The 22,565-nt window shown below is 43.8% G+C and overlaps 1 protein-coding gene across 3 annotated transcripts in view; it reads left to right on the plus strand.

Moving 5' to 3' along the window:
* asic1b (acid-sensing (proton-gated) ion channel 1b) overlaps nucleotides 1-16,558 on the plus strand; it is a 383,533-nt gene extending 366,975 nt beyond the window's left edge. For all 3 annotated transcript variants that reach the window (NM_001139984.1, XM_014168200.2, XM_014168201.2), the window contains 4 exons: nucleotides 8,191-8,282; nucleotides 12,353-12,432; nucleotides 13,484-13,585; nucleotides 14,595-16,558. In NM_001139984.1, coding sequence (NP_001133456.1) covers nucleotides 8,191-8,282; nucleotides 12,353-12,432; nucleotides 13,484-13,585; nucleotides 14,595-14,690 — 370 coding nt within the window. In that variant the 3' untranslated portion in view covers nucleotides 14,691-16,558. The remainder of the gene's footprint in view (nucleotides 1-8,190; nucleotides 8,283-12,352; nucleotides 12,433-13,483; nucleotides 13,586-14,594) is intronic.
* The last annotated feature ends 6,007 nt before the right edge of the window (nucleotides 16,559-22,565 follow it).

The following is a 22,565-nucleotide window of genomic DNA, read 5'->3' on the forward strand; positions in this document are numbered from 1 at the left end:
GTGTCAGATAGACAGAGGGGAGAAGTGTTTGTGACAGAGACAGACATAGGGGACGGTTGTTCGCTGGTGTCGTGACTTGACTTCTAACAATCTGAAGACTGTTATATATCTAATCAACCTAAATATGTTTAATTGTTACCCGATTTAAATTAGTCATGTAACAATTAACTCATTGGATCTAGCGCACCTCGAGAGCGTTTATTTAAAGAGTTACAAGGTATTTACCGATCACATCTATAAACAGTCAACTTATTAATCATAACCTCGTATCATATCATCATTCTGAACAGTCGTAACCTCCTTGCATCTGCAAAATCTACTACTCTCACTTATAGTACTCCTATACTTTGCATACGAACCGCCGCCCACCTTGAGTAAGAAATCATTTTTTACATGAAAATAACTTGGTTCGCCATGTATCTCTCTGAACCGGGCCGCCTTGGAAAGGGGGTTGGGCCTTTCACGGCATGCTTGTAAGGCTCTGATTGTCCAAAATGGTTCTGACAAGTCTTATACTGTTGTCCTTCTTTGTAGTTGTCCGGTATCCAGTGACTTGTCCTGTAGTCCTGAACAGAACTACAGAGTTTATTTTCCTTCCATTCACGCTTGATGATGCTTCGTTGAAGATAGGCTAGCCAGCCTTATCGATGGTTCCCAGTGGGGTGATGAGAGTAGCGTAGTACGATGGTTTGAGCAGAGTAGTAGGATGGTCCCACTTCAATTCACTTTTCTAGATACTTTACTTAGAACAACTAATCAGCCATACCAGTGATTGTCCGGGAGGTGACTTTATCGTCTCTACCTCGTGTTGAGATTCAGAGTCCCACCACTTGAAACGTGCAGCTGCAGCTTCACATCTTTCTGGTCTGATATGTTAGTTTTGTTACTCATCATTTATGCAATTTGTTCGAGAGGGGCGGTTCTGTCAGACTGACACGCTCTCTGACCTCACTCTGGGGAGTGACTTGTCACTTGTACAAAGTTATGTACAACTATTATCTCTTATGGCTCCTAAAATCATGTCCCTCCTTTAACAAAAACACTTTCATCATTTTTCGAATTTCACGCACAACGCATCAGATGGACACTTCATGACCTTTGACCATTCCCAACGTTCTATGTTTGAAATATTGTTCTAGGATTCGCTTTAGAACGTGGTTAGAGTTTCGGCAGGAACATAGGCCTTTGGTGAACATTGGAGAGGGGTGTCTGGATGTTCTGTCCTTGATTTACAACAGGGTGTGAGGTGTTAACCCCCACCAGTCCCCCCCCTCCCCCCTCTGCGTGTGAGAGGGGGTCTGGTTGAAGTCATTTATTGCAATGCTGATCTGACCTATTTGGATCCTCACAGGACAGTCATGACACAGGGCACCAGAAGGTGGGATTGTCTGACTGTTGCTCTCATGCCAGCTGCTCTAGGGTGTGTGTGTGTGTGTGTGTGTGTGTGTGTGTGTGTGTGTGTGTGTGTGTGTGTGTGTGTGTGTGTGTGCGTGCGTGCGTGCGTGCGTGCGTGCGTGCGTGCGCATCAGACAGTCCCAGTGGGTCAGAGTCCCAGTGGGTCAGAGATCCCAGGTTAATCAGAAGAGTAATGAGAGGAGCTGACAGCCGTTTGTCTGGCGACGACGTGACGAGCACACACTGACACTGAAACGTAACACACAGCCGCTCCTACAAATCAGAGGAGATAGAGAGAGAGAGACAGAGAGAGAGAGAGAGACAGAGAGTGACAGAGAGAGAGAGACAGAGAGAGAGACAGAGAGAGGGAGACAGAGAGAGAGACAGAGAGAGAGAGAGAGAGAGAGACAGAGAGAGAGAGACAGAGAGAGAGAGAGAAAGAGAGAGACAGAGAGAGAGAGAGAGAGAGAGAGAGAGAGAGAGTGACAGAGAGAGAGACAGAGAGAGGGACAGAGAGAGACAGAGAGAGAGAGAGAGAGAGAGAGAGAGAGAGAATGTCAGGGAGTTTATTATACATGTTCTACATTCTATATGTGATTCAGATTATACATGTTCTACATTCTATATGTGATTCAGATTACACATGTTCTACATTCTATATGTGATTCAGATTATACATGTTCTACATTCTGTATGTGACTCAGATTATACATGTTCTACATTCTATTTGTGATTCAGATTATACATGTTCTACATTCTATATGTGATTCAGATTATACATGTTCTACATGCTACATTTACATTTTACATTTAAGTCATTTAGCAGACGCTCTTATCCAGAGCGACTTACAAATTGGTGGATTCACCTTATGATATCCAGTGGAACAACCACTTTACAATAGTGCATCTAAATCTTTCAGGGGGGGGGGGGGGGTAGAAGGATTACTTTATCCTATCCTAGGTATTCCTTAAAGAGGTGGGGTTTCAGGTGTCTCCGGAAGGTGGTGATTGACTCCGCTGTCCTGGCGTCGTGAGGGAGCTTGTTCCACTATTGGGGTGCCAGAGCAGCGAACAGTTTTGACTGAGCTGAGCGGGAACTGTGCTTCCTCAGAGGTAGGGAGGCGAGCAGGCCAGAGGTGGATGAACGCAGTGCCCTTGTTTGGGTGTAGGGCCTGATCAGAGCCTGAAGGTACGGAGGTGCCGTTCCCCTCACAGCTCCGTAGGCAAGCACCATGGTCTTGTAGCGGATGCGAGCTTCAACAGGAAGCCAGTGGAGAGAGCGGAGGAGCAGGGTGACATGAGAGAACTTAGGAAGGTTGAACACCAGATGGGCTGCGGCGTTCTGGATGAGTTGTAGGGGTTTAATGGCACAGGCAGGGAGCCCAGCCAACAGCGAGTTGCAGTAATCCAGACGGGAGATGACAAGTGCCTGGATTAGGACCTGCGCCGCTTCCTGTGTGAGGCAGTGTCGTACTCTGCGAATGTTGTAGAGCATGAACCTACAGGATCGGGTCACCGCCTTGATGTTAGTAGAGAACGACAGGGTGTTGTCCAGGGTCACGCCAAGGTTCTTAGCACTCTGGGAGGAGGACACAATGGAGTTGTCAACCGTGATGGCGAGATCATGGAACGGGCAGTCCTTCCCCGGGAGGAAGAGCAGCTCCGTCTTGCCGAGGTTCAGCTTGAGGTGGTGATCCGTCATCCACACTGATATGTCTGCCAGACATGCAGAGATGCGATTCGCCACCTGGTTATCAGAAGGGGGAAAGGAGAAGATTAATTGTGTGTCGTCTGCATAGCAATGATAGGAGAGACCATGTGAGGATATGACAGAGCCAAGTGACTTGGTGTTTAGCGAGAATAGGAGAGGGCCTAGAACAGAGCCCTGGGGGACACCAGTGGTGAGAGCACGTGGTGCGGAGACATATTCTCGCCACGCCACCTGGTAGGAGCGACCTGTCAGGTAGGACGCAATCCAAGCGTGGGCCGCGCCGGAGATGCCCAACTCGGAGAGGGTGGAGAGGAGGATCTGATGGTTCACCGTATCAAAGGCAGCAGATAGGTCTAGGAGGATGAGAGCAGAGGAGAGAGAGTTAGCTTTAGCAGTGCGGAGAGCTTCCGTGACACAGAGAAGAGCAGTCTCAGTTGAATGACCAGTCTTGAAACCTGACTGATTTTGATCAAGAAGGTCATTCTGAGAGAGATAGCAGGAGAGCTGGCCAAGGACGGCACGTTCAAGAGTTTTGGAGAGAAAAGAAAGAAGGGATACTGGTCTGTAGTTGTTGACTTCGGAGGGATCGAGTGTAGGTTTTTTCAGAAGGGGTGCAACTCTCACTCTCTTGAAGACGGAAGGGACGTAGCCAGCGGTCAAGGATGAGTTGATGAGCGAGGTGAGGTAAGGGAGAAGGTCTCCGGAAATGGTCTGGAGAAGAGAGGAGGGGATAGGGTCAAGCGGGCAGGTTGTTGGGCGGCCGGCCGTCACAAGACGCGAGATTTCATCTGGAGAGAGAGGGGAGAAAGAGGTCAAAGCACAGGGTAGGGCAGTGTGAGCAGGACCAGCGGTGTCGTTTGACTTAGCAAACGAGGATCGGATGTCGTCAACCTTCTTTTCAAAATGGTTGACGAAGTCATCCGCAGAGAGGGAGGGAGGGGAGGGGGAGGAGGATTCAGGAGGGAGGAGAAGGTGGCAAAGAGCTTCCTAGGGTTAGAGGCAGATGTTTGGAATTTAGAGTGGTAGAAAGTGGCTTTAGCAGCAGAGACAGAAGAGGAAAATGTAGAGAGGAGGGAGTGAAAGGACGCCAGGTCCGCAGGTAGGCGAGTTTTCCTCCATTTCCGCTCGGCTGCCCGGAGCCCTGTTCTGTGAGCTCGCAATGAGTCGTCGAGCCACGGAGCAGGAGGGGAGGACCGAGCCGGCCTGGAGGATAGGGGACATAGAGAATCAAAGGATGCAGAAAGGGAGGAGAGGAGGGTTGAGGAGGCAGAATCAGGGGATAGGTTGGAGAAGGTTTGAGCAGAGGGAAGAGATGATAGGATGGAAGAGGAGAGAGTAGCGGGAGAGAGAGAGCGAAGGTTGGGACGGCGCAATACCATCCGAGTAGGGGCAGAGTGAGAAGTGTTGGATGAGAGCGAGAGGGAAAAGGATACAAGGTAGTGGTCGGAGACTTGGAGGGGAGTTACAATGAGATTAGTGGATGAACAGCATCTAGTAAAGATGAGGTCAAGCGTATTGCCTGCCTTGTGAGTAGGGGGGAGGTGAGAGGGTGAGGTCGAAAGAGGAGAGGAGTGGAAAGAAGGAGGCAGAGAGGAATGAGTCAAAGGTAGACGTGGGGAGGTTAAAGTCACCCAGAACTGTGAGAGGTGAGCCATCCTCAGGAAAGGAACTTATCAAGACGTCAAGCTCATTGATGAACTCTCCAAGGGAACCTGGAGGGTGATAAATGATAAGGATGTTAAGCTTGAAAGGGCTGGTAACTGTGACAGCATGGAATTCAAATGAGGAGATAGACAGATGGGTCAGGGGAGAAAGAGAGAATGTCCACTTGGGAGAGATGAGGATTCCAGTGCCACCACCCCGCTGGCCAGATGCTCTCGGGGTATGCGAGAACACGTGGGCAGACCAGGAGAGAGCAGTAGGCGTAGCAGTGTTATCTGTGGTAATCCATGTTTCCGTCAGTGCCAAGAAGTCGAGGTGCTGGAGGGTAGCATAGGCTGAGATGAACTCTGCCTTGTTGGCCGCAGACCGGCAGTTCCAGAGGCTGCCGGAGACCTGGAACTCCACGTGGGTCATGCGCGCTGGGACCACCAGGTTAGAGTGGCAGCGGCCACGCGGTGTGAAGCGTTTGTGTGGCCTGTGCAGAGGGGAGAGAACAGGGATAGACAGACACATAGTTGACAGGCTACAGAAGAGGCTACGCTAATGCAAAGGAGATTGGAATGACAAGTGGACGACACTTCTCGAATGTTCAGAAAGTTAAGCTTACGTTGCAAAAAATGTATTGACTAAAATGACGAAGATGATACAGTACTGCTGGCTGGTGAAGTAGGCTAGCTAGCAGTGGCAGCGTTGTTGACTTTGTTTGAACGTGTAGCTGGCTAGGTAACCTCGATAGTTTCAGTACTACACCTTATGATACAAAAGCAACTATGTAGCTAGCTAACATAGCACTAATCAAGACGTTCCTTTGTAATGTATTTAGTTTCTACAATGCTGCTCGTCGGTAATAGTTGGCTAGGTTTGGAAAAATGGCGTCACAAAGTCTTGTTTGTGAACATCAAAGTATTTTCTGATTGACTGTAGATTTACTGTGATTTTATTTATGTCAAAGCCATGATACCGGTATTAAAAAAATGTACCTGTTGATTTATCATCAGAGAGAAACAGCTTGTTGATGGTCCCAATTGGCACCGTATTCCCTATGTAGCCCTGGTCAAAAGTAGTGCACTATTTAGGGAATAGGGTACAGTTTTGGGACGCACACTAGGAGTCTAACTTGCCCTGCAGTTGGATTCCTGTAGTTCGATACAACACTTGTTTACCAGATATTCAGAAACTAAATCATCCACTGTGCCCGAGGCCTTGATGTACAGTAATCCCTGCTTGACATTCTATAAACAAGAGATGAGAGAGGGAAAGAGGGATGAGCGAGAGAGAGAGAGAGGTACACTACATGATCAAAGGTATGTGGACACCTGTTTGTCGAACATCTTGTTCCAAAATCATGGGCATTAAAATGGAGCTGCTATAACAGCCTCTTCTCGTCTGGGAAGGCTTTTCACTAGATGTTGGAACATTGCTGCTATAACAGCCTCTTCTCGTATGGGAAGACTTTTCACTAGATGTTGGAACATTGCTGCGGGAACTTCCTTCCATTCAGCCACAAGAGCATCAGTGAGGTTGGCCACTGATATTGGGCGATTAGGCCTGGCTCGCAGTCGGCGTTCCAATTCATCTCAAAGGTGTTCGATGGGGTTGAGGTCAGGGCTCTGTGCAGACCAGTCAAGTTCTTCTACACCGATCTCAACAAACCATTTCTGTATTAAGATTTCCCTTCATTAAAACTAAGAGGCCTAGCCCAAACCATGAAAAATAGCCCCAGACAATTATTTCTCCTCCACCAAACTTTACAGTTGGCGCTATGCATTCAGACAGGTAGCGTTCTCCTGGCATCCGCCAAGCCCAGATTCATCCGTCGGACTGCCAGATGGTGAAGCGTGATTCATCACTCCAGAGAACGCGTTCTCACTGCTCCAGAGTCCAATGACGACGAGCTTTACACCATTCCAGCCGACGCTTGGCATTGCGCATTGTGATCTTAGGCTTGTGTACGGCTGCTCGGCCATGGAAACCCATTTCATGAAGCTCCCGACAAACAGTTATTGTGCTGACGTTGCTTGCAGAGACAGTTTGGAACTCGGTAGTGAATGTTGCAACCAAGGGCAGACGATTTTTACTCACTACGTGCATCTGTACACGGCGGTCCTGTTCTGTGAGCTTGTGTGGCCTACCACTTCACGGCTGAGCCGTTGTTCCTCCTAGACTTTTCCACTTCACATCACAACAACAGCACTTACAGTTGACCGGGGCAGCTCTAGCAGGGCAGAAATTTGACAAACTGATTTGTTGGAAAGGTGCCACGTTGAAACTCACTGAGGTCTTCAGTTAGACCATTCTACTGCCAATGTTTGTCTAAGGAGATTGCATGGCTGTGTGTTCTATTTTATTCACCTGTCAGTAACGGGTGTGGCTGAATTAGCCAAATCCACTCATTTGAAAGGGTGTCCACATACTTTTGTATATATATTTTATAATTCAGTACAGTGAAATCACAACAGGAAATATTTCCTTATTATGTTTCACTCAATGGCGTCTCCAAGCCAGGAGGAAATTATCTGAATGCAAATTACACACATGCACACACAAATGATTTGCTCAACCTGAAACATCTGCTCAGTCATCTATCTGAAGATCAGAAACAGGAAATCATGCAGGCAAGGAGAGGGACCGCCTGCCGTGCCAATCAATGCTCAATTGCTGTTAGATGTGGGTATTAAGTGTGAAGTGGACTTGTTGGTTTTACTGAAGGTTCCTAGATGCACGTCTCCTGCTGTTGTGTCCTTTTACATTTTAGTCATTTAGCAGATGCTCTTATCCAGAGCGACTTACAGTAGTGAATGCATACATTTCATGCATTTTTTTTTGTACTGGCCCCCCGTGGGAATCGAACCCACAACCCTGGCGTTGCACACACCATGCTGGCGTTGCAAACACCATGCTCTACCAACTGAGCCACAGGGAAGACACTTAACCCCAAAACTGCTCCAGGGGTGCTGCACTGTGTCTTTAAGGTCTGAGTGTCTTAGGGGGTAAGGAGAAAACAAAAATACGAATAGCTGTGTCTTTAAGGTCTGTAAGATCTGGGTGTCTTAGGGGGTAAGGAGAAAACAAAAACACTAATAGCTGTGTCTTTAAGGTCTGTAAGATCTGGGTGTCTTAGGGGGTAAGGAGAAAACAAAAACACTAATAGCTGTGTCTTTAAGGTCTGTAAGATCTGGGTGTCTTAGGGGGTAAGGAGAAAACAAAAACACTAATAGCTGTGTCTTTAAGGTCTGTAAGATCTGGGTGTCTTAGGGGGTAAGGAGAAAACAAAAACACTAATAGCTGTGTCTTTAAGGTCTGTAAGATCTGGGTGTCTTAGGGGATAAGGAGAAAACAAAAACACTAATAGCTGTGTCATTTTAGACAATAAGTTATCTTCTTTTTCTTCTTCCTCTCTTTCCTCTCCTCATGGTTGACAGTGATAACATCCTGGTCCTGGATATCTTCTTTGAGGCTCTGAACTACGAGACCATCGAGCAGACGAAAGCTTACGAGTTTGCTGGGTTGCTGGGTAAGAAAACGCTGGTCAGCAGTTGATCAGAATTGCTGAACAAAATAGCAAATACAGTTATCATAAGTTTTCATTAAAATGATATTAACCACCCTGAGGTGTGTTGTTATACCTGAATACAACATTTTTCAATTATGTTTTAGCCTGTGAATAAAAAAATGCACTCAATATTACTTCATTTACTATGGAACCAACGTTTCAGGTTCCAGACACAAAGCCCTTGCCAAAAAAAATTCAAATATTTTTTATCATGTGTATTTTCATCATGTGTTTCATCATGAATGTCATGTGTTTATTGTTGATATTGGTGGTCAGATGGGTCTCTTCATGTGTTTTCAGGTGATATTGGTGGTCAGATGGGTCTCTTCATGTGTTTTCAGGTGATATTGGTGGTCAGATGGGTCTCTTCATGTGTTTTCAGGTGATATTGGTGGTCAGATGGGTCTCTTCATGTGTTTTCAGGTGATATTGGTGGTCAGATGGGTCTCTTCATGTGTTTTCAGGTGATATTGGTGGTCAGATGGGTCTCTTCATGTGTTTTCAGGTGATATTGGTGGTCAGATGGGTCTCTTCATGTGTTTTCAGGTGATATTGGTGGTCAGATGGGTCTCTTCATGTGTTTTCAGGTGATATTGGTGGTCAGATGGGTCTCTTCATGTGTTTTCAGGTGATATTGGTGGTCAGATGGGTCTCTTCATGTGTTTTCAGGTGATATTGGTGGTCAGATGGTTCTCTTCATGTGTTTTCAGGTGATATTGGTGGTCAGATGGGTCTCTTCATGTGTTTTCAGGTGATATTGGTGGTCAGATGGGTCTCTTCATGTGTTTTCAGGTGATATTGGTGGTCAGATGGGTTCTCTTCATGTGTTTTCAGGTGATATTGGTGGTCAGATGGGTCTCTTCATGTGTTTTCAGGTGATATTGGTGGTCAGATGGGTCTCTTCATGTGTTTTCAGGTGATATTGGTGGTCAGATGGGTCTCTTCATGTGTTTTCAGGTGATATTGGTGGTCAGATGGTTCTCTTCATGTGTTTTCAGGTGATATTGGTGGTCAGATGGTTCTCTTCATGTGTTTTCAGGTGATATTGGTGGTCAGATGGGTCTCTTCATGTGTTTTCAGGTGATATTGGTGGTCAGATGGGTCTCTTCATGTGTTTTCAGGTGATATTGGTGGTCAGATGGGTCTCTTCATGTGTTTTCAGGTGATATTGGTGGTCAGATGGTTCTCTTCATGTGTTTTCAGGTGATATTGGTGGTCAGATGGGTCTCTTCATGTGTTTTCAGGTGATATTGGTGGTCAGATGGGTCTCTTCATGTGTTTATTGTTGATATTGGTGGTCAGATGGGTCTCTTCATGTGTTTTCAGGTGATATTGGTGGTCAGATGGGTCTCTTCATGTGTTTTCAGGTGATATTGGTGGTCAGATGGGTCTCTTCATGTGTTTTCAGGTGATATTGGTGGTCAGATGGGTCTCTTCATGTGTTTTCAGGTGATATTGGTGGTCAGATGGGTCTCTTCATGTGTTTTCAGGTGATATTGGTGGTCAGATGGGTCTCTTCATGTGTTTATTGTTGATATTGGTGGTCAGATGGGTCTCTTCATGTGTTTTCAGGTGATATTGGTGGTCAGATGGGTCTCTTCATGTGTTTTCAGGTGATATTGGTGGTCAGATGGTTCTCTTCATGTGTTTTCAGGTGATATTGGTGGTCAGATGGTTCTCTTCATGTGTTTTCAGGTGATATTGGTGGTCAGATGGTTCTCTTCATGTGTTTTCAGGTGATATTGGTGGTCAGATGGTTCTCTTCATGTGTTTATTGTTGATATTGGTGGTCAGATGGGTCTCTTCATGTGTTTTCAGGTGATATTGGTGGTCAGATGGGTCTCTTCATGTGTTTTCAGGTGATATTGGTGGTCAGATGGGTCTCTTCATGTGTTTTCAGGTGATATTGGTGGTCAGATGGGTCTCTTCATGTGTTTTCAGGTGATATTGGTGGTCAGATGGGTCTCTTCATGTGTTTTTAAGTGATTTTGGTGGTCAGGTGGTTCTCTTCATGTGTTTTCAGGTGATATTGGTGGTCAGATGGGTCTCTTCATGTGTTTTTGTTGATATTGGTGGTCAGATGGGTCTCTTCATGTGTTTTCAGGTGATATTGGTGGTCAGATGGGTCTCTTCATGTGTTTTCAGGTGATATTGGTGGTCAGATGGGTCTCTTCATGTGTTTTCAGGTGATATTGGTGGTCAGATGGGTCTCTTCATGTGTTTTCAGGTGATATTGGTGGTCAGATGGGTCTCTTCATGTGTTTTCAGGTGATATTGGTGGTCAGATGGTTCTCTTCATGTGTTTTCAGGTGATATTGGTGGTCAGATGGGTCTCTTCATGTGTTTTCAGGTGATATTGGTGGTCAGATGGGTCTCTTCATGTGTTTTCAGGTGATATTGGTGGTCAGATGGTTCTCTTCATGTGTTTTCAGGTGATATTGGTGGTCAGATGGGTCTCTTCATGTGTTTTCAGGTGATATTGGTGGTCAGATGGTTCTCTTCATGTGTTTTCAGGTGATATTGGTGGTCAGATGGGTCTCTTCATGTGTTTTCAGGTGATATTGGTGGTCAGATGGGTCTCTTCATGTGTTTTCAGGTGATATTGGTGGTCAGATGGGTCTCTTCATGTGTTTTCAGGTGATATTGGTGGTCAGATGGTTCTCTTCATGTGTTTTCAGGTGATATTGGTGGTCAGATGGGTCTCTTCATGTGTTTTCAGGTGATATTGGTGGTCAGATGGGTCTCTTCATGTGTTTTCAGGTGATATTGGTGGTCAGATGGGTCTCTTCATGTGTTTTCAGGTGATATTGGTGGTCAGATGGGTCTCTTCATGTGTTTTCAGGTGATATTGGTGGTCAGATGGGTCTCTTCATGTGTTTTCAGGTGATATTGGTGGTCAGATGGGTCTCTTCATGTGTTTTCAGGTGATATTGGTGGTCAGATGGGTCTCTTCATGTGTTTTCAGGTGATATTGGTGGTCAGATGGGTCTCTTCATGTGTTTTCAGGTGATATTGGTGGTCAGATGGGTCTCTTCATGTGTTTTCAGGTGATATTGGTGGTCAGATGGGTCTCTTCATGTGTTTTCAGGTGATATTGGTGGTCAGATGGGTCTCTTCATGTGTTTTCAGGTGATATTGGTGGTCAGATGGGTCTCTTCATGTGTTTTCAGGTGATATTGGTGGTCAGATGGGTCTCTTCATGTGTTTTCAGGTGATATTGGTGGTCAGATGGGTCTCTTCATGTGTTTTCAGGTGATATTGGTGGTCAGATGGGTCTCTTCATGTGTTTTCAGGTGATATTGGTGGTCAGATGGGTCTCTTCATGTGTTTTCAGGTGATATTGGTGGTCAGATGGGTCTCTTCATGTGTTTTCAGGTGATATTGGTGGTCAGATGGGTCTCTTCATGTGTTTTCAGGTGATATTGGTGGTCAGATGGGTCTCTTCATGTGTTTTCAGGTGATATTGGTGGTCAGATGGGTCTCTTCGTGTGTTTTCAGGTGATATTGGTGGTCAGATGGTTCTCTTCATGTGTTTTCAGGTGATATTGGTGGTCAGATGGTTCTCTTCATGTGTTTTCAGGTGATATTGGTGGTCAGATGGTTCTCTTCATGTGTTTTCAGGTGATATTGGTGGTCAGATGGTTCTCTTCATGTGTTTTCAGGTGATATTGGTGGTCAGATGGGTCTCTTCATGTGTTTTCAGGTGATATTGGTGGTCAGATGGGTCTCTTCATGTGTTTTCAGGTGATATTGGTGGTCAGATGGGTCTCTTCATGTGTTTTCAGGTGATATTGGTGGTCAGATGGTTCTCTTCATGTGTTTTCAGGTGATATTGGTGGTCAGATGGTTCTCTTCATGTGTTTTCAGGTGATATTGGTGGTCAGATGGGTCTCTTCATGTGTTTTCAGGTGATATTGGTGGTCAGATGGTTCTCTTCATGTGTTTTCAGGTGATATTGGTGGTCAGATGGGTCTCTTCATGTGTTTTCAGGTGATATTGGTGGTCAGATGGTTCTCTTCATGTGTTTTCAGGTGACATTGGTGGTCAGATGGGTCTCTTCATAGGAGCCAGTATCCTCACCATCCTGGAGCTCTTTGACTACCTATATGAGGTAAGCCTTCATTTTGTAAATGTAAAATGTTTCTAGATTTCCTGGCAGATCTTTCTTTAAAATCTTATTTGGTTTGTCCTGAAACAGTTCCATGAATGTATAATCAGGTTTTTGTTTATGTCTTGGGTTTTTGCTTGCATCTAGGTTTCCTAGAGAAAGTTTGCCTCTAGGTTATGGTAGTATATATGTCAATGTATGTAAATATCCTTCATTTACATGATTCCCTCATGGCAATATGTCTAGTTAAGTGCTAGACAGCCACAGGCCTTAGAACTAGTCAGCCACATGGAAACAATCCATTTCCACTAGCATTGCTGCATTCTCCGTAAATTGTGGATGTTTCTTAGTAACCAACTAACGGGTTTAAAAACTGTCTGGATGAAACAACACCCTAGGGAACTTTTTAAGCTACACTTAATAAAAAGGGAACTACCTGTATCCCGTTAATACTAGCCGCCCACTTTAAATCAAACTTGCAGAGCATTCATTTCCAGGTGTCTGAAAGCAGCTCATCTCTCTCAGACGCAGCACTGTTGACTGCATGAACATTTTAGCCATATTGTATTTGGGATTCAGTTTGGATGCTTCTGTTGCTGTTTTATCAGAGCAGCAACCTCCCTGGGTAGAATAGCTGTCTGTTCAACAAGGATGTGTTTGAGGATATACACTCTTTCTGTTTACTGTATGTTCATGTACTCATGATTAATTCTATCTATATAAAATAAAAAATAGAAAAAATAATAATCATTTTTGGAATAATTGGAATAAGCTGGGATAAGTAGCTTATCTCATTATTGTAAACATTACTGACACTGGAAATCATTTCTGTATGTGTACCATCAATTGTCTTTGAATTATATCACTTTTTCTTTACTATATTCATTTGTCTCAATAAGATTCCAGTAATAAAGAAAGAAACCGGTTCACCAGCAGTCTGTAAAAAAGAAAAGGAAAACAGATGAACAGTGAACAGTCAGTTGGCTGCATTCCGAAAGTCTGGTTCTCTGAGGCACTGCTTCAAAGACCAGCTACTATGTTTGCTTGTTTGCAGGTGATCAAGTACAAGCTGTGTCGGTGCTCAAATAAGAAACACAAACGCAGCAACAGCAACGACCGGGGAGCAGTTCTGAGTCTGGAGGACGTCAAACGCCATGTCAGTAGGCTAGCTCTATCTCTGGCTAAGTATTTGCAGTGTCTGGAAGAATTGTTGGACCGAGACAGGGTGGGGGGGTTGGGGGGGAGATAGAGAGAGAGACAACAAAAAAACAGAGAGAGCGAAAGAGGCACAGTGATAAATGAGAAAGTAAGAGATTGTGGAAATGGTTTCAATTTAATCACGGATGGTCTGTAAGACCAGCCTAGTGGGTTTACAATGGGAGCTTTAGGTGGGGGTGACAGCTTCTGATTTTCAAGTGTACACTATTAGAAAAAAAGGTTCCAAATGGGTTATTTGGCTGTCCCCCTTTTTGGTTCCAGGGAGAACCCTTTTTGGTTTCACGTAGAACCCTTTCGGGTTCCATGTAGAAACCTCTGGGGGGGATGGGGGGGGGGAGAGAGAGAGAGAGAGACAGAGAGAGACAGAGAGAGAGAGAGAGAGAGAGAGAGAGAGAGAGACAGAGAGAGACAGAGAGAGTGAAATATGGTGGTTGGTTCGCTGCATGGAGTTATTTCATCCTCCTTTACCCTGCATTCCTCCGTTTAATCCAGCCTGTTTCATCTCTCTTTCCCAAATGGCACCCTATTCTCTATATAGTGCACTACTTTAGACTTAGTAGTGCACTATAAAATAAAAGGGTGATTTTTGGCAGTATTTTGTCTTTGGTTTCTTTCAACTACAGTATGTTCATTCCTCTCTACTACCGGAAGCCTTATTCCTGTCTGTGTTTCCTTTTCGCTCATCCCTCGGGCTCTGTGTGAGAACCTCTTATCCCTGTCTGTCCTTCCTGTTCGCTCATCCCTCGGGCTCTGTGTGAGAACCTCTTATCCCTGTCTGTCCTCCCTGTTCGCTCATCCCTCGGGCTCTGTGTGAGAACCTCTTATCCCTGTCTGTCCTTCCTGTTCGCTCATCCCTCGGGCTCTGTGTGAGAACCTCTAATTTCTGTCTCTCTCCTTTCTCCTTCCCTTCATTTTTTCTCATCCTTTGTTCACTTCTCTTCCCTCAGACGCCCTGTGAGAACCTGCGTACGCCGGGTACGTATCCTGCCAACATGCTTCCTCACCATCCAGCACAGGGCAACTTCGAAGACTTCACATGCTGAGCCAATCAGGAGAAAGCAGGAAGTACCTGAGCCAATCAGGACAAGAGGAAGGAGGAATAACCTGGCTGGCAGTATGCAACCAAAGTCAACCATACAACAAGAATATCTGATGTGAACGGATTCTCAATATGGAAACTTTTCTTACTATCTGAAAGGAGGGGGAAAATATCAACAATCACAACAATCACATTAAGTGGAGAAGAAGAAGATTATTCCAAACATAAATATCTGTAAAAGTTCCAGAACATTTTTGGGAATTTGGAATCCTAAAAGTGAATCCTGAATGTTCTATGTCTATGTTTGGAATAGAACCAGGAAACAAAGACTCTACTCTTCAAGATCACACTGCAAATATGGACTTCTCACTCTAAAACAGACAGATATGGGAAATGTATCTAACTAGTGTACAGACCCAACACTGAACAAAAAACATCAACAGAGCCTCATGCCTTTATAACAGCCAACACCTGGCTGTCAGTTGCTGATGGCTGGCCTATTAGGATAGTAGTATGGTGGGGATCAATTCCATTTCAGTTCAGACAATTAACTTCCCGAATTGACTGAATTGGAATGGAATTGACCCCAACCCTGGTCAGTGGAGAAATGTTGTGCTTCACTCAACTCCACTGTAGATGTAGCACCGTAACTGCTGTGATGCTGCATAGGGGTGCAGTTCCAGTGGGAGTCTCTCTGTCTGTTTTGAGAATGTAGCCATCTCCACAATGGGTTACATCAATAACAACCAAGATGAGTAGTGGAAGCATTTAGGGAGAAGGTAGTAGAGAGCTCTACCATTTAGTAAAAACGTAATGGTGAACTTTTCAGGTCTCATCTTGTAAATGCATGCTTGTATATCGTCTTCTGCATGTATTACCTTTTTTTAAATTTTATTAATTTTTTCATTTGCATTATTGCTGCCAAGTTTGCCTCGATGATACAGGAAGAAGATGATGCTCCCCTCCTAATAGTGTGTGTGAATGTGTGTGTGCGTATGTGTGTGCGTGTGTTTGTGTAATGAAATGTGTTGGTTTGTGTGACCAGCCTGGTTGAATCCACCAGCTAGCAGCTGAACCTCATTCCAACAACACGCCTTGTTTCATTAATCCATGTTAAATGTGTGCCCTATCCTATAATCCCAAATCATCCCCTAGCAACTATGCCGTACGTACTTGTATGGAGACAATTCCACCTGTCACAGACAGAGCTTCCACATTGTGTATGCCTATCCAGTCCTCTCAGTTCTACAGTGCCTAGGGAGTAGTAGGGGCTACGGTTTGACATGGGATTTAGGAATGAGTTGTGAGATGTGTTATTTCCAGCCTATTCATTTACCCATGTTCTTGACTGACATAAGGGGTGTGTGGGGAGTTTTCCAGAAATCAGTTCGTTTTGGTTTTCCTTGTAATTCTGTGAGGGTTTTGAAATGTTCTGTATCTGTGTTCTAGTCGCAAATATGTCATTATCAAAGCACAATTACACCGATATGTAGAGGTGATGATGTAAAAGAAAAGTAGATGAATTCTTATGGATATTCTCATACTACCAATGTTTTTTATTATTACTCTGTAACAGTTTTTTGGTTTGTTTTCTTTGCTACAGAATAGGGTTGCAAAATTGCAGTAACTTTCCAAACATTTCCAGTTTTTTTTCAGAAATTCCCGGAATCAGGAGGGAATCTTCCGGCTGGAAATCCTTCGCACGGGATTTCCGGAAGACCTGGGAATTTGGGGAAAGTTACCGGTATTTTGTAACCGTACTACATAAACATACATATTGCCTGATAGTCCAGTCTCCATCAGGTTACAGGCTGTTCTATTTATCTAACAAAGCATATTATAATAAAATTTAAATATCATTTTGAACATTTATTATTCTATGGAGGTCTCATTTCTTGTGTGTGTTTGTGTTTGTAATAAGCTCACATAGTTGCTGTCACAAATTCTACACAGTTGTCACTGACTAGATAGATATTTCCCACTGAGCAAACAATTTCTGTACTTACAGCATTCATATAAATTCATTTTATTATGTTTGTGCCTTGGCGGACCTTATTTTTTTATTGACTTTTGTCAATAAAATTCATGAATGCAACTGTTTATGTCAAAATTGTTTTGCGTTCCACTTGGGCGGCAGGTAGCTTAGTGGTTAGAGCATTGGGCCAGTAACCGAAAGGTTTGAATAACTGAGCCGGCTAGGTGAAACATTTGTTGATGTGCCCTTGAGCAAGGCACTTAACCCTAATTGGCTCCACTTAACCCTAATTGGCTCCACTTAACCCTAATTGGCTCCACTTAACCCTAATTGGCTCCACTTAACCCTAATTGGTTCCATTCTACTATGTCTGACAGTGGAAAACAACACATTTCACTGTACCTATCCGGTGGATGTAACAACATCTTTCCTTATTTAGATTTTTTTGCCCTCGTCCTGAAAAGTAAATGGTAAAACATGTCATTGTGAGGCTAAATATAAGGGCTGGACATGCAGATAACTGAAAGTCAGATAAATGAAAAGACGATTTTTGCTGGGTTCTGATAGGGTTAATAAGACTTCAAAGTTTACTTTATATTTTAAAACCTTGCTTCATTTGAAGAGAAGGGTGGGTAATTCAGTAGTTGCACACAATTTCAGTAGTTGCACACAATTTTAGTAGTTGCAACAGTTGCACAACACAACATTGGTATTTGAGGAGGGTATTTCAGTATAGTTGACACCACAACGTTAGTATTTGGGGGGGGGATTTCAGTATAGTTGACACCACAACGTTAGTATTTGGGGGGGGGATTTCAGTATAGTTGACACCACAACGTTAGTATTTGGGGGGGGATTTCAGTATAGTTGACACCACAACGTTAGTATTTGGGGGGATTTCAGTATAGTTGACACCACAACGTTAGTATTTGGGGGGGGATTTCAGTATAGTTGACACCACAACGTTAGTATTTGGGGGGGGATTTCAGTATAGTTGACACCACAACGTTAGTATTTGGGGGGGGTTCAGTACAGTTGACACAACAACGTTAGTATTTGGGGGGTCCCACTTATATTTGGGGGGGGATTTCAGTATAGTTGACACCACAACGTTAGTATTTGGGGGGGGGATTTCAGTATAGTTGACACCACAACGTTAGTATTTGGGGGGGATTTCAGTATAGTTGACACCACAACGTTAGTATTTGGGGGGGAATTTCAGTATAGTTGACACCACAACGTTAGTATTGGGGGGGGATTTCAGTATAGTTGACACCACAACGTTAGTATTTGGGGGGGGATTTCAGTATAGTTGACACCACAAAGTTAGTATTTGAGGGGGGGTTCAGTACAGTTGACACCACAACGTTAGTATTTGAGGGGGGGTTCAGTACAGTTGACACAACAACGTTAGTATTTGGGGGGGGGGTCACTATTGTTGACACAACATCATTGGTATTTTGCGGCTACAGAACTGAACTGCAGTAGAAATGTAATTATACTCTCAGCTGCAGAATGACAACAGGATGGATAGGAAATATCCTGAACAGGAGTTTTATCTAGATTGTCAGTGGGCCAGCCCCGAACTCACTATGATTTTACAGTACATCCATCTGTTCTGTTCCCAGTTCCAACCAACTGTCAGCTTCAGTTTGAATTTTTGGTTCAGTGATGCAGCGCCATTAGTTGGTTGGTTCATCCTTTTCCATCAGATAGGATTTTGTGTCGGATCTTCACTAACTTTTTAAAAGGTATATTTAAGCAATAAGGCCCGAGGGGGTGTGGTATATGACCAATATACCACGGCTAAGGGCTGTTCTTAGACTGGTTACCAACGTAATTAGAGCAGTAAAAATAAACGTTTTGTCATACCCAAGGTATACTGTCTGCTATACCATGGCTTTCGGCCAATCAGCATTTAGGGCTTGAACCACCCAGTTAATATTTGTTATTAGTCTGTTGTGACAAACTGTTGTTGTCATACCAATGTTATTATAGTTTTTATTATCAAGGCATGACACATACTTGGGTGGTCCCCTTCCGTGCTGTTACACACACGAGAGTCAGCCTGCCTCTCAAGGTACAGAGGCTTATAAGACTTTCTCATATATAATGAAAACTTTCAAGGCTCAATAGATGCAATTAAACTTGGTTTGAAATTAGAAATGATAAGGACGTCCCTCACAGGCCGGCCTCCCTCTTACAGTCATTTTCCCATAGAGCTACTTTCAGGTACCAAGGTACTATATCCCAAATGGTACCCTATTCCCTATATAGTGCACTACTTTTGACCAAAGCCCAAAGGGCGCTAGTCAAAAGCAGTGCACTTCATAGGGAATATAGTACAATTTGGGATAGAGTCAAGGTACCAAGGTACTGTAGCTATGTGATTAATAGCCTGCTGTAGCCTGCTCACCACTATAATTTGCAGAGTGTGACTGATTATTATCTTGGCTATCACTCTGGATGGATGGACCCTCCCAATTGCAGGAACCACCAAGGTATAACAATACTGATAATGAGATATAAACCTCACCCCATCATTCATCTAGTGTTACAGGTTCTTGTAACACACACATGTGCGGACACACACACACACACACACACACACACACACACACACACACACACACACACACACACACACACACACACAGGGCTTCCTTCAAGCAAGCTAGGGCTCCAATATAATTTCTTAGGGAAATGTCCCTTCTCAGAATCTCAGTGATAATTTCTTACCACACAACGTTCATTTGTTTGCCCCCTATTATATTAGCCAGGCTAATAAATAGTAAGGAAGGATACATGATGTGTGTCTTTGTCTAAACGATTGTCTCCTACACAGAAGACTGGATAAGGGGGGGCAGTAACAGAGGACTGTGAGGAGAGGATGGGTACATCCCAAAAGACACCCTATTCCTTATTTAAGTGCACTACTTTTGAACAGGGCTCTGGTCAAAAGTAGTGCACTATATAGGGAATAGGGTGCCGTTTGGGACTGAGACGAGGAGATGCTGCCAACAACCAAAACTCAGTGGGTGCACTGTGTTGCATTCTGATGAGGCGATGCCTGTGTCTTCGCTCTTCACCTCTTCGCCCTACATTTCATTCCAAAAAGACGTTCCCTTTCCTTCTGCCCTCGCTCATGTCCTTGACTGGATCTAAGACAACTGGGTAAGTGGAACTAAGCAATAGCTGCACCTAGTTTCCTGACATGTTGCTTTCACATATCCAGTCCGTTCAGATCTGTGACGGGAGGGAAGTGAACAAGGGCACAGGGGAGGGAAGTGAACAAGGGCACAGGGGAGGGAACATCTTCTTGGAATGAAATGCAGTCCATGTTGCAACCATAGAGTTACCTTGAATAAAGACAGTCCTACAACTGAGTCATTGTTATAATAGGTCATGGTAGTGTGGATAAATGTGTCCATTGTACTGTAACATTTAAGTCACTGTAACCTTTAAATGACTGTTCATATTGTTTTTACGTCCATATGAATCATTCCTGACATCTAACGAGCTCCAACCCGACTATCGTCCCGTAGCTCGTCTGTAACCATAAATGCTTTGAAAACAACTAGGGTTGTGATGGTCATGACATTTTGTCAGCTGGTGATTTGTCTCATGGTAATTGACCGGTAATTTACATATGCCTATTTAGGCTTCCACACACAGCCTACAAGACACTGATGCAGACCTTTGGAACATCTACATTTTAAAAAGTCTAATAAATCCATGTAATATAGTCAACCCCATCACAATAATATGAATTATTTATTTTAGACAGGTCTTAAGAAACATGAAGAAAATGTAGTCTATTTCAGAAGAACAGAATAGCATACTCTGAGTTGTCCTTATGTTAGGTCCTGATCTGGCTATGCCATATGGCTGTGGGCTGCGCTAGTTCATTTAGCAGACAAGATTTGCTTAGAATTCCCGTGGCTTTATTTTATATGAAGAACAATACAATTGAACATAGCTGAAAAAAATAGAAAGGATATTTTTCCCGAACGATTTTCGAGGTTGTGTGCACATGCGGCTATTCTGTGTTTGAGCGGTTAACAACAACAGAAACAGTCCACCTATATGCTTAGTTTAGAGTTATTTATGCAACTTAAGTTGTGATACAAACCTTAGGCTATATGTATTGATTTGTAATACATTCTAAGGCTGCATGACACGACTCTGATGACGATTTGAAAAAAGGCCCATGAAAGGCATGAGCTGTGTTCTGTTTCTTGCTCATGCTGCACACTCAGTCTCTCACAATTTGACAAGCACTTGATACTATTTACAGTAGTATCTCACCCCATCATAATCCACGCCTATTTGTTTGGTCTGTGTGTTTCTTTGGTTGTGTTTACACAGGCAGTCCAATTCTGATATATGTCAGGAATATTTGTTTTTATTTAGAATGTCCCACATAAAAAAGACATGTCGGCCATAGCAGGCACTGGAATAGTGAATGGAGGTTACATGTGGTAGCGTTTTTAATATGCCAGCTAGGCTACACCGTTTTCAAAGCGGATTAACGTGCTTCATTTTTTTAAAGAATTAAGCAATAAATATAGCAGTATGAGAAAGCTGGGATCCTCTCTTAAATAGTTACCAGTCAAAACTCAGAGTGCGCTTGTGAAGCAGGGGGTTAGGGAGGTTCAGCTAAAAGTGATCATTTGAAACAGGCCCTATACACAAGATTTGGAGTTATTTGACAACTTTAGTTGTGAATGATACAAACCTCAGAATGTCTCAGAAATCGGAAACATATATGGGCTGCATGATGTGAGTATAGGCTATTGATGACTTGAGAAAGCAGCAAAAAAAGCTTGCACTCTGTTCCTAGCCTCAAATCAATGAACCAACAGCATTGACGAGGCCTATATGTTCTCTCCCAGACTCTTGGATAGATTGTCTGGAGCGTAGCATAAGGTGCAGTCCATCCAGTATGCCTAATGATACAGTCCATCCAGGCGATTGCTAGAATGTGTTTAATTTTGGAGTATAGGCTAGACCAATTATGTACCAAAGACATCTTAAATCACGTTAGTTTGATGTTTTTCTGCCATGCATAATAGGCTATGTTTTGTACAATAGCTCAATCATTATTTGAATTCAGTTTTGTTTTCGGACTTGGGCTCAAACTGTACATGCATCACCTCTAGTATGTTTTCAAATAATTATACTGAACAAAATTATAAACGCAACACGTAAAGTGTTGGTCCCATGTTTCATGAGCTGAAAATAAAAGATCACAGAAATGTTCCATATGCAAAAAAAAAAGCGTATTACTCAAATTTTGTGGACAAATTTGTTTACGTCCCTGTTAGTGAGCATTTCTCCTTTGCTAAGATAATCCATCCACCTGACAGGTGTGGCATATCAAGAAGCTGATCAAACAGCATGATCATTACACAGGTGCTCGGGACAATAAAAGGCCACTCTAAAATGTGCAGTTTTGTGACACAACACAATGCCACAGATGTCTCATGTTTTGAAGGAGCATGCAATTGGCCTGCTGACTGCAGGAATGTCCACTAGAGCTGTTGCCAAATAATTGAATATTAATTTCTCTACTATAAGCCGCAACCAACAACGTTTTAGAGAATATAGTAGTACGTCCAACCGGCCTCACAACCGCAGACCACGTGTAACCACAACAGCCCAGGACCTCCACATCCAGCTTCTTCACCTGCAGGATCATCTGAGACCAGCCACCTGGACAGCTGATGAAACTGAGAAGTACTTCTGTCTGTAGTAAAGCCCTTTTGTGGGGAAAAAATCATTCTGATTGCCTGGGCCTGGGTCCCAAGTGTGTGGACCTATGCCCTCCAAGGCACAACCATGGCTGGTCGCCTGCCAAGTCATGTGAAATCCAGAGATTAGGGCCAAATTAATTCATTTCAA

This window comes from Salmo salar, chromosome ssa22 (genome assembly GCF_905237065.1).
Source record: "Salmo salar chromosome ssa22, Ssal_v3.1, whole genome shotgun sequence".
Classification (NCBI taxonomy): Eukaryota; Metazoa; Chordata; class Actinopteri; order Salmoniformes; family Salmonidae; genus Salmo; species Salmo salar.